At 47.0% G+C, this 17198-nt stretch overlaps 1 protein-coding gene across 19 annotated transcripts in view; it reads right to left on the bottom strand.

The window, feature by feature from the left end:
* Positions 1 to 17198, bottom strand: part of LOC126203965 (protein bric-a-brac 1-like) — a 455035-nt gene that overhangs the window by 8521 nt on the left and 429316 nt on the right. For all 19 annotated transcript variants that reach the window (XM_049938366.1, XM_049938371.1, XM_049938364.1 and 16 more), the window contains one exon: positions 4447 to 4604. In XM_049938366.1, coding sequence (XP_049794323.1) covers positions 4447 to 4604 — 158 coding nt within the window. The remainder of the gene's footprint in view (positions 1 to 4446; positions 4605 to 17198) is intronic.

Genomic DNA, 17198 nt, shown 5'->3' with positions numbered 1-17198 from the left:
TAAAAGTAAACAGTTGTGATGCCACACTCACCAAAAGCAGTTTTTTGTTACTAAGTGTTTTTGAAGCCATTGGCACATTTTGCTATCAGCAGACACTTGTAGGCACACTGTCTTGTTGCTGTAAACGCTACATTTTCTTTGCAGCTAAAACTGTGTTTTTGTTTTATTCTCTCGTTTATTGCTGCAGTATTATCCTACAGTAGCAGGCTTAAGTGAAATTTTTTCTTAGATCAGTCAAAATTACAAAAATTTAACTCAAAACCAAAACAATGAAAAATTCCTGGGATTCTAAAAAATTTCCAGGTTCTTTCCAGATTATCCAGTTCTGTTGGGGCGTATATACCTCTTTTATCTCCGGAAGTAATTGTGGGATAATCCTAAAACTTTGCACTAATAACTTACCAATACAAGGTCTTATAAAATTACATTTTCCTATTACTTTCCAATGGATATTATGGGCAAAGGTGGTGATTTTCATTATAAAAATAAAAAAATGGCTGTTTTTGTCCCATATTTACAAAAAAAGTGTTGTCCATAAATTCTTTTACACTGTTTTCATTGCAAAGACTATGTTCTAGACCACCTAAAAACCATTTGCTTTTGCAAAGCAAACATACAAGGCTCTAAAAAAAATGACAAGGTGGAGGTGCATTGAAAATGTAGCCATATTCCACCAGTACTTAAATGTAACATCTATTATGTTCTGCAATTGCTTAGTACTACCTGGGGGAGGCCCTATCTGCAGTCTTGATGACAAGGAAGAGAGATAATGTACAAATAAATTGATAAACTTCAAAATGGGTAAATAATGAGCAAATGTTTAACGAGCACAATAATGATTTTAAAAAAAAGAACAATATAGTATATACGTATGTTTCATGAAATTGTATGTGCACACATTTCCAAGTTGCTAAAATACAAGTTACATTTTAAAGACGTTGTTTATAGCCATTTTAAAATAGAACCTCAGTTTTTTTTAGCAGCAATGATGCGCCATCTTATAGAAAGCATGGTGTCAGTTGGAGTAGCTTCCGCTTGCTGCTCGATATAAAGCAATGCCACATCTAGCGCTGCCAAACATTCAGTGTGAGTGGTCAATGGTAGTTTCTTCAGGTGATTCCACATCGTCACTGTCTTCAGTGGGTTCACTAACCATTTTAACAACTGCAAGTATCGGCCACTTCTAACTGTTAATCACTGTTCATCCATTCTGAAACATCACTCGCATTCACTTTTTCACATCAAGCAAGCTTTTTCATCAGTCCTGCCAATAATAGGTCATCTTCGTCTGTGCTGAAGGTATCCATTTCATTCTGTAAAATCTGGTTCCAAGACTTTTTTAGTGTGTCCGCCTTTATTTCAGACCATACATCAGCTATCCAACAAACTACATCTTTTATCGTAGTTTTTTTCTCCCTCCAGATATTTGTAGATGGTCCCTTCAACTTCTGTTTGCAGAAGCATCTGATCCAAATGACGACAATGCAGTTTTTTCAAGCACTGTAAATCGACAGACTGTATTAAACTCTTCACGTTCAGAGATAAAAATAAGCAAATACTGTCCCATTATCATTCTTCCTCATGAAGTTGTGAACCAACATTGTCAAGTGTTAAGGTTGCTTTGGAAGACAAGAACTTTCTTTAGGTATCTTTGGGTCTCTTAACAGAATCTTCAAAAACCACTTCTTAAAAATTATTAGTGTCTATCCAAGTAGATTCTTGGTGTACATATGTAACAGGCAATGACGAAGCAGCGGTATTTCTTGAAGCTCTAGACTCAGCAGACTCCCATATCACCACAGCTTCAGTTTATGGTCTCCACTTGCATTCAATGCAGCAAGAACTATTAATCTCTCTTTACATGTTTTTGTAGCCCAGAGCATTTTATAATTTAGTCTGGTTTCATCACATTTATACAGTTGATCAGGAGGCAGATTTTTACCTTGTATAATTTTTCCTAATTTCTCTAAAATTGTGTAATAGCCAGAAAATCCATAGAAAAGTTTTCACCACGAATTTCAAGCTGCTTTATGCCATGTCAGTTCTGCCACCAATCCAATCATCCTGATTTTGCAGTAAAATTATCATCACCTTCCTTTAACTCATTTCTAAAAATGCAGCTTTTTCTTGTAGAATAGGTACTGAAATTGGATCTCATTTGTGGTCTTTCTTGTTGTCCTAAACGGTGAGTGTTCATAGGAGACAGGAGTGCCCCAGGGAAGTGTTATAGGGCCATTGCTAATTTTCTATATACTTGAATAATCTGGCAGTGGGCAGCCATCTGAGGCTGTTCGCTGTTGCTGCTGTGGTGTACAGGAAGGTATCGAAGATAAGCAACTGTAGATTGATACAAGATGACCTAGACAAAATTTTTAGTTGGTGTGATCAAAGGCAGCTGGCTCTTAATATAGAAAAATGCAATTTAATGCGGATGAGTAGGAAAAACGAACACAATGTTTGGATAGAGCATTAGTAGTGTTCTGCTTGACACAATCACGTCATTTAAATATCTGTGCATAATGTTGCAAAGCGATATGAAATGGAATGAGCATGTGAGGACTGTGGTCTGGAAGGCTGACTTACGTTTACAGAGAGAATTTTAGGAAAGTGTGATTCATCTGTAAAGGATACCGCATATAGGACGGTAGTGCGACCTGTTCTTGAATATTGCTGAATTGTTGGGATCCACACCAGGTCAGATTGAAAGAAGACACTGAAGCAATTCAGAGGCAAGCTGCTAGATTTGTTATCAGTAGGTTCGATCAGCACGTATGTGTTAACGGACACGCTTTGGGAGCAGAAGTGGGAATACCTGGAGGAAAAAAATGGTTCAAATGGCTCTGACCACTTTGGGACTTAACATCTGAGGTCATCAGTCCCCTAGACTCAGAACTACTTAAACCTAACCAACCTAAGGACGTCACACACATCTGTGCCCGAGGCAGGATTCGAACCTGCGACCGTAGCAGTCGTGCGGTTCCGGACTGAAGCGCCCAGAACTGCTCGGCCACTGCGGCCGGCCCCTGGAGGAAAGAAGACATTCATTTCAAAGTACACTACTGATAAAAGTTTAGAGAACTGACATTTAAAGCTGACTGTAGGATGAACCTACTGCCACCAACATACATTCCACATAGGGACCATGAAGATAAAATACAAGAAATTAGGGCTCATACAGAGGCAAATACACAGTAGTTTTTCCCTTACTCTAAATGCAAGTGTGACAAAAAAGGGAATGAGTAGTTGTACAGGGTACCCTCCGTCATGCAGTGGCAGTCCCTTCCCGAGCATAGTGCTGCAGATGAGCAAGACAGTGAGCAATGCTACGTGCTTCCTGGTGTGGTTGAAGACTGTGGGGCATCCATTGGGCACACACTTCCATGCACATGCAGTCGTTCCTTCACGATGGTGTGAACACTTCCGACCCTCAACACAACCGTGGTGTTTATGGCTTTCACTGTCACTTGGCAGTCCTGGATAATGAGTGCATCCACCAGCCATTGGTGATCAGCGTGGTGCTCTAGACCGCGCGTCATCAGCTAACAACCGTCCTTCCCTGAAGCGCTTGTGCTAAGCCTTGACCCTTGCAAGGGACATGCAGTGCTTGCAGTACACTTGTAACATTTGTCTACGAATATCCGATCCCCCTACTCCTTCAGATGCCAAAAAATGAACAACACCTATTTGCTCTTCTTTTGACGTCTCCGCGTCACTGTTTGCAATGCAACTGGCAGCCTTGGACTTGATGCATGCTGCAGCTAGCTCTGTATAATCATGTGACATGCACCTGTGCCCTCTAGCAACGGGCTGTGAACTTCCACTCTCTGGTTGGAACCACACCTCATTACAGACACCAGGATATTACCCTCCTGTAACCGGTTTGCACATTCCAGACTGCTCATTTCCTTTTTCAATGCCCCTTTATACAACAATGGTCAGCCAATGTTGTTAAATGTGTACTGTATTTTAATGACCGCTGCTGCAGAGTAAGGCACAACATTAGGGGTAACAGTAAGCACAGTACGCTCTATACCCAAGGAAGGAAGGAAGGGTGCATGCGCACGCACGCAAGAGAGAGAGAGAGAGAGAGAGAGAGAGAGAGAGAGAGAGAGAGAGAGAGAGAGCGCAAATAGGAAAGAAGGAAAATTGAGTTTAATCTCTCATCGTCATTGAAGTCTTTAGAGACAGAGCATAAACTCTTAATTGTGTCAAGAATGGGGAAGGAAATTGCCTGTGTCCTTTCAAAGGAATTGTCCAAGCATTTGCCTGGAGCGATTTGGGGAAATCACGGAAAACTTAAGTCTGGACGGCCGGGCTCGGGTTTGAAGCGTCATCGTCCTGAATGCGAGTCCAGTGTGCTAACCACTGCACTACTTCAATCAGTACAACAATGGAATCAAAGTATAAATACTAATAATTAGGTGTGTAACATGCATTGTAAATTACCCTTATAGGCTGCTGCTGTGGAGAACCCATCATTCTGCGCTTCCGCATGCGCCTCTCAGTTATGGGAGACGGCACTTGCTCATCCAGAAAATCCTCAATAGTTGCGGGCATTGAATCTTCATCTTGTGAGGATGGAGTGGAAGCCGGTCCTGCTAATCCTGTGCAACATATCACATATGATATATCTTAACAGTCAAACTATGAGACACATTATTTAATTTTCATTTTTATTTCCCCAAATATAAAGGATTCACATTTGCTTGGATATGCATGAATCACAGGGAAACTTAAAATTATTTTTTGGACACACCGATTACTATAAATAGGTTCTGTCAGGAACTAGATATAATGAATCATTCATTACATTTACTTGCACTAAAAGCATATGCTTCTATCATAACACTGCTTTTTTCCAGGTAACTGGACAGCTAAAAACAGTTTTGCATCACCCATATGTATTCTTTTGACTATGGGAAACCACTTCGTATAGTCACTTAGTACAAGGCACTGTATCTCCAATTATGAACTAAACAACATGGCTTGCCTATGTTATTCTGCCTGTCAACAAGCTTGACAGGTCATTTGCTAAATAGGTCACATGTGCCTTGTCACTTTACGGCGAGAAGGGTTGTCACCATGTGAAGTTGGCTGCTCAGTTGATGTAACTTCACTATCATGAGACGCACAACACTGAACTGCCTCATATTGTTCGCTTACAGTCAACACAAACATGTGATGACTTACCTACAAATTACCCAAGTCGAATGAAACAGAAATATAAGCTGAATTTTTGGAGACAGCTGGGAAGGCTGTGACAATCCACACAGAACAATAGTTTCCACTAAGTCAACTTTGCCTCAATGCATCAGTTATACCACCACAAACTTCCTGGGACTTAAGTTTCTTTTTGTTCTCTTTCATAGATTGAGGAGGGCAGGGCCCAGAGGGAGGGCTGGTTTCTGCAAGATACATAACAAACAGAGCGGGTGACCTTGGGGTGCACAGACTGTGTATCGTGGCCAAATTATTGTATCAGGCCTTCAGCCTGAGAGGTGTAGGGGGAAGAATGTTTATTTGTTTGTTTTGTTTTGTTTTGTGGCACAAAAACAACTAGGATCATACGCACCCATGTCAGAACCAAAGAACAGGAAGACAGAAAAGGAGTTAAAAACAACTACAACATTAAGCCCAAACAACGGAACAGGGACTTTGAGAAAGGTCCATAAAATATGCCATAGAAAAATGGTGATCCAGAACTAAAAATTAAATTGCCTTTGTCGTACAGCCTCATTTCCTATCAGACCTACGTGACCAGAAATCCACATAAATGTCACAGTGGCTCCATGAAGAGTGAGAAAGTGACAGCTTTCCTGGACCCGTAGCACTAAGGGATGGACAGTGTGCAGCACATTCTCAACCAGGCTAGTGTAAAAGATGCCTGTGGCCAAACGGATGCCACAATGGCGGATGCTACTGAGACGGTGTAAAAGGGACAGGCATGCAGATGCATAAACAAAACACCCATAGTCTAGTTTCAAACGGATATGGGGCCTGTACAAATGGAGGAGGGTGGTTCGATCTGCTCCTCGTGAACTACTGCTGAGGACACGTAGAACATCGAGGAAGCCAGCGGCCAGGTAAGACGTGTGGGAGTACCAGAAAGTTTTCTATCAAGCATACACTCCAGAAATTTTTTAGTTTAAACTAACGTAAGAGTAACAGGCCCAAGATGTAAAGATGGTGGAAAGAACCAATTGTGCTGCCAGAAATTCGGTTTTGTCAGTGGAAAAGCAAAAGCCATTGTCAATGCTCCATGAGTAAAGAGGATGGAGACAATGCTTGAGACCCTGCTCTAGGAGACAAGTCCGTAGCGAACCGCAATACATGGCAAAATCATCATCAACGAAAAGGGAGCCGGAGATGCTTGGCTAGAGACAGGCCATAACAGGGATAATAGCAAAGAGGACGACGACAGTAGGGATGGAAGTTTCAGGCACGCCATTTTCCTGGATAAAGATGTCCAACACGGCAGAACCCACACGTACCTTGGAAAATCTTCATGTTTTAAAATTTCCTGAAGGAAACAGGGCATGTGGTCACAGAACCTCCACATGTACAGAGAAAAAGAGGATACCAATCCTGCAGCAGGAGTCTTAGCCTTTTTCCAAATTGAAAAACACTGCCACAGTCTAGTATTTCTGCACAAAACCATTGATAACATGGGTTGACAAAGTGACAAGATAGCCAACTGCAGAATGGCACGTTCGAAATACACAGTGTGTAGTAGTTAGTAAATTACGAGACTTGAGCCACCATACCAGACGGGCATGAATCATACGTTCCATCACCTTGCAAACACAGCTGGTGAGAGAAATGGGGTGCTAGCTTGAAGGAAGGTGTTTTTTCTTAACGGGCTTAGGTACAGGTATGACAGTGACTTCATGCCAGCATCTGGAAAACGTACCCTCTGCTCAGATGCGATTGTATGTATGAAGAAGCAAGTGTTTGCCTGCAAGAGAAAGGTTCTGCAACATCTGAATGATATCATCATTGGGCAATGGGGCGGAGCATTGAGATAGCAAAGGCAGCATTGTAGCACTCGCAATTCTGAGAAGAGATGGGTATTGCCTGAGCCCTCTCCACTCCTTTTCAATGGAGGAAGGCAGGGTGATACGGAGCGGAGCTCGAAATCTACGCAAAATAGCGGTACAAAGTGTTGGAAAGAGCAATCGGGTCCACTAAGAAATTATCTGCTACGGTCAAGGCCAGAAATTGGGGTATAGACCTCGGTCCCAGAAAGCTGTAGGAGGTGGCCTACACAAAGTGGGAACGGAACTGTTAAATAGTTAAGGAAATCCAGCTAGCTTTACTGCTATCCCGAATAACGCGATGACACTGTGAACGCATTTATTTATAAAGAACGCAGTTTGCCATTGTACAATAACTGTTGAAAAATGCGGAGTGTCTCCACACGCAAATTGCATCGCTGCACGCCTCTGTCTATCAAGGGAACTGGACGCGGCGCGGTAAAGAGGAAGTGGGAGGAACGGAACTTTCTGCGGTGGTAGGGATAATGTTTGTACGCTATTCTACCTGGTCATCACAACGAGGGACGTGTGGTTTGTTGAAGGCTGCCAGGGAGGAGTAAGGCCTCCAGCCAGCCTTGGAAAGCAGCCATCGGTGTGCACATAGGTAGGGTAGGGTAGGGTAGGGTAGGGTAGGGTAGGGTAGGGTAGGAGTCAGCAAACGGATAGCACATGGGAAATGGTCACCAGCAGACCACTCAAGTCGATGGACAAGCTGGACAGTGTAGGAGGAGAGGTCCAAATGGGAATACGTGAGCGAGGAGTGTTAAGGCAGATGAGATTAAGTTGACTGGCATCGGCCAGATTCTGGGAGAGCCTTATGGAGGATGGTGCACACTGAAGTCACCAAGCAGCAGAAAGGGGTTAGGGAGTTGCCCAATAAGCTGGAGGAAGTCTGCCCTGGTGACACCAAATGACTGAGGGATGTAAACAGTACAAACTGAAAAGGTGAAATGACGAAGGAAAATGCAGATTCTGACTGCAAGAGCTTGGAGAGGGATAGGCAGATTGTTTGACTATGATCATCATCCCAGATGAGCAGCATGACTCCCCCACAAGATGGAATGCCGTCCTTCGGGGAGGGGGAGGTCAAAGCGAACTGTAAAGAAATGAGAGAGCTCAAGGCGGTCGCGAGGATGCAAGTTTGTTAGCTGCTATTTCAAAAGCAGCTGTAAGTCCTCACTCTTGGATCTATGGTCACGAACGTTCCATTGGAGGAGAATCATTATGAGCATAAAGAAGGACAGAAAAATGAAGGGGTGTTACCTCGAAGCTGCCGAGTGTGGTGGTGCACACCAGGAACACAGAGGTCAGTCAGATGAGGATATCATGCAGTGACACCATTGAAGGGGATCTCTGAGCCGCCAAAGAAGAAGACCATTTACATTTGTTTGATATTTTTGAGCCTTTCTGGTTGGCGGACGACGACAGATGTTTGTTGGCTAGGGATTGTAAAAAGTCCTTGCGAGAGCATTCTTTCTGTCCTTTCTGGCTTGCCGGTTGTGTAACAGGTGACTTCGCCCTGTGAGGTGAAGATTTGGCGGCTTGTTGCAGAGCTGGAGGATGAGACAGGGATGCTACCGTGACAATGGGCAATTTTAAAACCGTGGTACAAAATTTGAGGTAGCATGCCTGTGGGGCAATTTCCTTCATGAAGATGAGTCCTGTACGTGCCAGATCATTGAACACAAGATTTCTGACTAGCCAACAATTTGCAAGCGACCGGGTAAGGCAATTTTTCTTTCACCCGGATCTCCTGGATAGCCCGCTCATCGAGATTCACGGGACAATCTCAGGAGGAGGTTGCATGGTCACCGTTGCAATTGGTACAGTAGGGGGGAGGAGGAACACAATCGCCCTTACAAGAACCTCTACCACAGGTTACACATTTGGCCAAGTGTTGACACAACATTCGTGCGTCGTAACTTCATAGCCTGTTTTGATCTTTGGTGGAAGCACAACTCTATCAAAAGTAAGATACAGAGTGCGTGTGGGCACTAAGGATGCATTTACCTTTTTCATCACCCAACGGACTGCAATGACACGGTCAGAGAGGTACGCCCAGACTTCTGCCTCAGTCAGACCATTGAGCAGCCCACTGTAAGTAACACCACCACAGGAAGAATGCAGCATTCAATGCGCCCTGACATGAAGAGGATAGCTGTGGAGGAGTGAAGCTGCCAGCAGTTGTTGTGCTCGAGAATCACAAGCCGTGTGCAAAAGCAAAGTGCCACTTCGTGAGCGAGAGCATGATTTCACGGGTCAATTGCATAAACACCTATCTGAACAACAATGGGATTTACTGCAGCATACTTGTTGAGCCGGGGCTGGGAATTGTGTGTTACCCAGTCACCCGTCACACATCAGACATGTGGGCCGGCCTCGGAGAGGAAGAAGATCAAGAGGAACTTCAAACACCATAGTAGAGGAAGGTTAGTAGAAAGGGAACAAGGAAAGAAGAAAATGAATGAATATCAGTGTTGGGACTGTTCTCATGTTAGCTACCGAAAATGTGGAACACATTCCCAAAAACATCCCAGACATGTTCCCCAAGGGAGGGAAAAAAGAGTAACAAGAGGACAGACACACAGTGTAGCAGAGGAAAGATGCTGCACAGGTTGGGGCCCCATGGTAACTAAGCAGGAACCCGCCAAAGAGTTAAGGGTGCTCTTGGCCAACACCAAAGAAGGGGGGACACTTCTTTGGCCTGTGAAAGAGAGCAGTAACCACTGGGGAGAGCATGGGAACCACAGGGGAGGGGGAGAGGAGAGCGGGATGAGACCGATTTGAGGAAAAGCAGGAAAGGGCATAACAGAGGCAAACGGATGATCCAGCGACATTGTTATTTTTTTTTTGTAAGCTGGGCAATTTGGTGAGTGTGGAGAGTGACAGTCGTGACAATTTACAAGAACAGGTGGTGGAACACACGGGCCCATTCATGGAGAGGGTATCCAGTCAGCACACAGACGGTCTGCCATACATCGGGGAGATGTGCCTGAAATGCAAGCACCGAAAGCACTTCGTGGGTGGCGGGACATATGGCTTCATGTCAGAATATTAACACACAACCTGGATCTTCTCTGGTAGGGTTATCTCTCTCTAAAGACAGAATAAAGGTGCCAATGTCGGTGCAACTGTCCTTCAAAAATGCCCCATCATTTCAGATATATTCAGAGCCTGGTGAGGTGTAATAGATACTAGGACATTGCCAAGACAATCAAAAGCAAGAAGAGCAGCAGACTTGGCAGCAGAAGAAGCTTTGATCAACAGGAAACCTAACCACATCTTACTAAGACACTCCACTTCGCCAAACTTGTCTTCGATATTTTGCACAAAAAGTAGCGGCTTTGCTGCAGTGAATGTCTCGCCATTTGTCCTACTACAGACCAATTTGTGGGGAAAGAGTTTCACTCCAAGCTAGTGACACTAGGCAGGCAGTTATTCCCCAAATGGATTGCACTTCAGTAAAAAATTTGGAAGTGGAGGTCAAACCCCAAAGTGGAACCAAGAATGCAAAAAAGCTGAAAGAGAAAAAGCAAGGGAAACGAAACTGCACAGAGTACAGGCTACCAGGTGGATAGCCAGGTTGACGTAAGAAAGAACACTGAGAAAGGGGGGGAGGAGGAGGAGGAGGAGCATGGGGGGAGGAGGAGGAGGAGCATGGGGGGAGGAGGAGGAGGAGGAGCATGGGGGGAGGAGGAGGAGGAGGAGCATGGGGGGAGGAGGAGAAGGAGGAGCATGGGGGGAGGAGCATGGGAGGAGGAGGAGGAGGAGCATGGGAGGAGGAGGGGGAGGAGCATGGGGGGAGGAGCATGGGGGGAGGAGGAGGGGGAGGAGCATGGGAGGAGGAGCATGGGGGAGGAGGAGCATGGGGGAGGAGGAGCATGGGGGAGGAGGAGCATGGGGGAGGAGGAGCATGGGGGAGGAGGAGCATGGGGGAGGAGGAGCATGGGGGAGGAGGAGCATGGGGGAGGAGGAGGAGGAGGAGGAGGAGCATGGGGGGGAGGAGGAGGAGCATGGGGGGAGGAGGAGGAGGAGGAGCATGGGGAGGAGGAGGAGGAGGAGGAGCATGGGGGGAGGAGGAGGAGGAGGAGCATGGGGGGAGGAGGAGGAGGAGGAGCATGGGGAGGAGGAGGAGGAGCATGGGGAGGAGGAGGAGGAGGAGGAGGAGGAGGAGGAGCATGGGGGGGAGGGGGAGGAGGAGGAGGAGGAGGAGGAGGAGCATGGAGGGAGGAGGAGGAAGAGCATGGAGGGAGAAGGAGGAGGAGCATGGAGGGAGGAGGAGGAGGAGGAGGAGCATGGGGGGAGGAGGAGGAGCATGGGGGAGGAGGAGGAGGAGGAGGAGCATGGGAGGAGGAGGAGGAGGAGGAGCATGGGGGGAGGAGCATGGGGGGAGGAGGGGGAGGAGCATGGGGGGAGGAGGGGGAGGAGCATGGGGGGAGGAGGAGGAGGAGGAGGAGGAGGAGGAGGAGGAGCATGGGGGGAGGAGGGGGAGGAGGAGGAGGAGCATGGGGGGAGGAGGAGGAGGAGGAGCATGGGGGGAGGAGGAGGAGGAGGAGGAGGAGGAGGAGGAGCATGGGGGGAGGAGGAGGAGGAGGAGGAGGAGGAGGAGGAGCATGGGGGGAGGAGGAGGAGGAGGAGGAGGAGGAGCATGGGGGGAGGAGGAGGAGGAGGAGGAGGAGCATGGGGGGAGGAGGAGGAGGAGGAGGAGGAGGAGCATGGGGGGAGGAGGAGGAGGAGGAGGAGGAGCATGGGGGGAGGAGGAGGAGGAGGAGGAGGAGCATGGGGGGAGGAGGAGGAGGAGGAGCATGGGAGGAGGAGGAGGAGCATGGGAGGAGGAGGAGGAGCATGGGAGGAGGAGGAGGAGCATGGGAGGAGGAGGAGGAGGAGGAGCATGGGGGAGGAGGAGGAGGAGGAGCATGGGGGAGGAGGAGGAGGAGGAGCATGGGGGAGGAGGAGGAGGAGGAGCATGGGGGAGGAGGAGGAGGAGGAGCATGGGGGGAGGAGGAGGAGCATGGGGGGAGGAGGAGGAGCATGGGGGGAGGAGGAGGAGCATGGGGGGAGGAGGAGGAGCATGGGGGGAGGAGGAGGAGCATGGGGGGAGGAGGAGGAGCATGGGGGGAGGAGGAGGAGCATGGGGGGAGGAGGAGGAGCATGGGGGGAGGAGGAGGAGCATGGGGGAGGAGGAGGAGCATGGGGGAGGAGGAGGAGCATGGGGGGAGGAGCATGGGGGGAGGAGGAGCATGGGGGGAGGAGGAGGAGGAGGAGGAGGAGCATGGGGGGAGGAGGAGGAGGAGGAGGAGCATGGGGGGGAGGAGGAGGAGGAGCATGGGGGGAGGAGGAGGAGCATGGGGGGAGGAGGAGGAGGAGGAGGAGGAGGAGGAGGAGGAGGAGGAGGAGCATGGGGGGAGGAGGAGGAGGAGGAGCATGGGGGGAGGAGGAGGAGGAGGAGGAGCATGGGGGGAGGAGGAGGAGGAGGAGGAGGAGGAGCATGGGGGGAGGAGGAGGAACATGGGGGGAGGACGAGGAGCTTGGGGGGAGGACGAGGAGCATGGGGGGAGGACGAGGAGCATGGGGGGAGGAGGACGAGGAGCATGGGGGGAGGAGGACGAGGAGCATGGGGGGAGGAGGACGAGGAGCATGGGGGGAGGAGGACGAGGAGCATGGGGGGAGGAGGACGAGGAGCATGGGGGGAGGAGGACGAGGAGCATGGGGGGAGGAGGACGAGGAGCATGGGGGGAGGAGGACGAGGAGCATGGGGGGAGGAGGACGAGGAGCATGGGGGGAGGAGGACGAGGAGCATGGGGGGAGGAGGACGAGGAGCATGGGGGGGAGGAGGAGCATGGGGGGAGGAGGAGCATGGGGGAGGAGGAGGAACATGGGGGGAGGAGGAGGAACATGGGGGGAGGAGGAGGAACATGGGGGGAGGAGGAGGAACATGGGGGGAGGAGGAGGAACATGGGGGGAGGAGGAGGAACATGGGGGGAGGAGGAGGAGCATGGGGGGGAGGAGGAGCATGGGGGGGGAGGAGGAGCATGGGGGGGAGGAGGAGCATGGGGGGAGGAGGAGCATGGGGGGAGGAGGAGCATGGGGGGAGGAGGAGCATGGGGGGAGGAGGAGCATGGGGGGGAGGAGGAGCATGGGGGGAGGAGGAGCATGGGGGGAGGAGGAGCATGGGGGGGAGGAGGAGCATGGGGGGAGGAGGAGCATGGGGGGGAGGTGGAGCATGGGGGGAGGAGGAGCATGGGGGGGAGGAGGAGCATGGGGGGGAGGAGGAGCATGGGGGGGAGGAGGAGCATGGGGGGGAGGAGGAGCATGGGGGGAGGAGGAGCATGGGGGGAGGAGGAGCAGGAGGAGGAGCAGGAGGAGGAGCATGGGGGGAGGAGGAGCAGGAGGAGGAGCATGGGGGGAGGAGGAGCATGGGGGGAGGAGGAGCAGGAGGAGGAGCATGGGGGGAGGAGGAGCATGGGGAGGGGGAGGAGGAGCATGGGGAGGGGGAGGAGGAGCATGGGGAGGGGGAGGAGCATGGGGAGGGGGAGGAGGAGCATGGGGAGGGGGAGGAGGAGGGGGAGGAGCATGGGGGAGGAAACGCAGCCCAGGAAGGAAAAATTATCTGCAATAGCTTGGGCCTCCTGGGCACTACACATGAACTCTCGAAACAACTGTCGGACCCTTAGGTGTCTAATTAACTGTTTCTTACACTGCCAGAAAAGTTAAAACAATATTACTAAAATGAATTTCACGACAGTAAATAGTTGCAGCAGCAAAATGCATAAATGCTTTATCTCCATTTTTACTGTACTAAAAAATATTAGTGTCGACCACCGTCTTAATTTTAAACTGTCTTCTGCCTTTTCAGCCTTACATCATTCTCAATGGCTCTACAAGAGAAAAACATGAAGGGTATCAGTGAAATATCACTGGTACAATTAAATAAAATATACATCCTACAAACTGAAGAAGCCATTACATCACTCAGTTTATTATCTACCAAATATTCATCTGGTTCAAGAAGATTGCCAAAAATCATCACTGCAAGGTGGCATCAATGTATAAAAAATTACCAAAATGTGTAAGATCTAGCTCTTCAATAAAATAATTGATTACAACATTCATGTAATTTAGTAACTGGTAACGCACATTTACAAATGTTAAAACCAGTATACAGTGCAACCTCACATAGCAAGCATAATTCGTTCCAGTATCTTGCTATTAGTGCAACACACTCATTACCCGAAACCATTTATCACACATAAATTAATGTAAAATACAATAATGCGTTCCATGCAGTAAAAGTACAGTAAGTTCCTAATCTTATTCACACCATTTATTCAATGACAATTATGTACTTTGTAATTCACGATATGTAAATATTTCTTTTTTACTAGGAAGCTACCTGTATTTTTTTTTGTTCCTGCCGATGCCTCAATAGATGGTGAAAATGTGACACAGCATTATTGTCAAATTTGTAGCGCGCATAACCACTGCTTTATTGGGGTGATGATTTTCAATGTACGATGCAACCAATTCCCATGCTTCGCTCTTACCACCTCCACCTCAACTTCTAGCTGTGAAACACACGTAACTTCATAAGCTCTTCAGTGGTTATTTCTTGGCTGTGATCTTCCACAAGCTTATTGCTATCATTATTGTCCACTTCTAGTCCTCTGCTCTTGGCCAAAGACACAATCTTATTGACTTCAGGCTCCCATAGGTACTAACTCACAAGCCTAAAAGTCAAAATCGACAACATACTCTAGCCAAAGCTTGGTCCAAGCAAATGTGAGAGTTCCCTAGGTAACCCATTTCCATGCCTTTTCAATCATCTTGACACAGGCAACGATGTTGACGTGATAATTGCAAAATTCTCCGACAGAGAGTGAGAGAGTGAGAGAGAGAGAGAGAGAGAGAGAGAGAGAGAGAGATTGTTGCCTTCAGTCACCTCAAAGCACCGCTCAAAGAGTGCTTCAGTGTAGAACTTCTTTTAGTTAGAAACAACCTGCAGGTCCATAGGTTGGAGTAACAGAGTTGTGCTGGGAGGCAGAAATTGGGTCTTGATGAATTGAAATTCTTCAAGGAGGTGGTCTTGTAGCCTGGAGAATGGGCAGGAGCATTGTCCAAAACAAGTGAGGCATGGAGGGGCAGATTCATCTCAAGCAAATAGTTTTTCACCGAAGGACCAAACACTTCATTGAACCAATCACAAAAAACATCATGTGTCACCCACGACTTCTTGTTGAATCTCCACATCACATTTAACCTGCTCTTCTGGACTTAACACTTCTTGAAGGTTCATCGAGTTTCTCGGTCTTAAACTAGCAGCAGTTTAATTTTCAAATCACTGCTGCATTGGCACATAATAGCAGCACGAGACAGATTTCCATTGGCTTGTGACTGGGAAATGCATTCTCCTCCGCTGTTATAAAGGTATGCTTCGCCGTTTTTCCAAAACGGACCTGTCTCCTCACAATTAAAAATCTCCCTCGGAATCTATGAGCATCTGAAGTTGCCGATGAAGCTATCTGCTGCCTTTGTGTCGGAGCTGGCTGCTTCCTCGTGCCTTGCAATTCTGTGGTATGCCGGTTCTTCTCTTAAACTTCCCGAACCACTCACGGCTTCAACCACTGATGATCCTACAGTCATCTTAATAAGGACGATGAAAATCATTCTCATCTTCTCACAAACGACAGTATCCTTGCAATTTCTTTTCATTTATCCATATAAGGAGCAATCTTTCATCATCATCCTGAATATGAAACTGTTGTTTAGATACTTTTGTCACTACCTTTGAAATGTCTCTCCTTCATCTTGTCCTTGAGGATAGTGTAAATAGTTTATGTAGACCGATTGTATGTGCTTGATGCATCAGCAATGCTCACACCATGATAAAGTTTTTCTATGATTTTGTGTTTCATTTCCAAGGTAATTTTCTTTCTCTTATGGTCGTTGTCTTGTGACCACCTTTAGAGACATTTCTATGAAGGTAATTAAAATTTGCATGCACAAAAAACACTGTATGAACCCCAGTTTAGAAAAACTGTTATCACAAGCTGCACTAAGATGTTACCAGAGAGAGCACTAAACCCAGATTGCGGTTCTGAAGACAATATTATTTGTTATTTAAAACGAGACTATCAATAACTGTATCAGTACTTCTGTATTTCAAAACAAACAATTTGCATAAATTCCTACAGTGCAGTCATCTGCCATCTTGTCCACTTAATACTTTCATGTGTACAGCAAGTCAGTTTGCACTCAAATATCAAAGTAATATGGACTAGATATTCTGCAGCCACATTTGGCAGATTCAGTTTCGTTTTACTGAAAAATATGTTATAGATATTTCGACGAGTAACCTCTCCATTTTTTTCGATGTGCATTTAATGTATTTTATCAATATTTTGTCACTGAATGCTTTCTTCTTCCACCTTTACAAGTACATTTTATGTAACTGCACCAATTTTAGGGCTGAGCTGCGTCAGGATAGCATCTTTCAAAATAGTATCATACTTCTCATTCAACGTTTCAGCTAAAAGTTCGTCTTACACAAGATAATGCACGAATACATCATGCACTTCTGTGAAAATCTTCAGGTAAATATAAATCGAATGCCTGCAGTATACATCAAGTGCAAAGTAAACGGAAGTTCTGAAAAATGTTGGTAGGTGCCGCCACACATTAACTTCTGCTGTTGAATATATGTAGCACTACACAGATAAATACTGGCGCCAAAACCACTGCGTCATTAAAAAAGGCCTGGAAGACAGGCTTTTCTCTCTGCCCCAAGTTTCGACCAGTGCATTTTCATACATTATCCAATGAAGTAAATACAAATTCCGTATTGTTCATCTTCGAATGTAGCAGCATTTCAATGTACTACGAAAACCCAACTGGCTAGACTGTTTGGGATGTTTGTCAATATGGCCAACTCTACATTCTGAATTTTTTCCTACCTGTGAGAAGAGATGGTTGCTAATAGGAACTTTTATGAATTTTGAATCACATGCAGTATTCTCTTCACCATAAGAATAATACATTTTGCCATGTATTCTTTCGTGTTTGCTGATATCTCACTTAAATCCTGTCTGCCTAATAACCTACGAACTAGTGTGAGACAACAGCAAATGCGGAAGAATATATGGTTCTAATGGCTCTGAGCACTATGGG

Source organism: Schistocerca nitens, chromosome 9 (assembly GCF_023898315.1).
Source record: "Schistocerca nitens isolate TAMUIC-IGC-003100 chromosome 9, iqSchNite1.1, whole genome shotgun sequence".
NCBI lineage: Eukaryota > Metazoa > Arthropoda > Insecta > Orthoptera > Acrididae > Schistocerca > Schistocerca nitens.
This window is presented reverse-complemented; position numbering and strand designations above follow the sequence as displayed.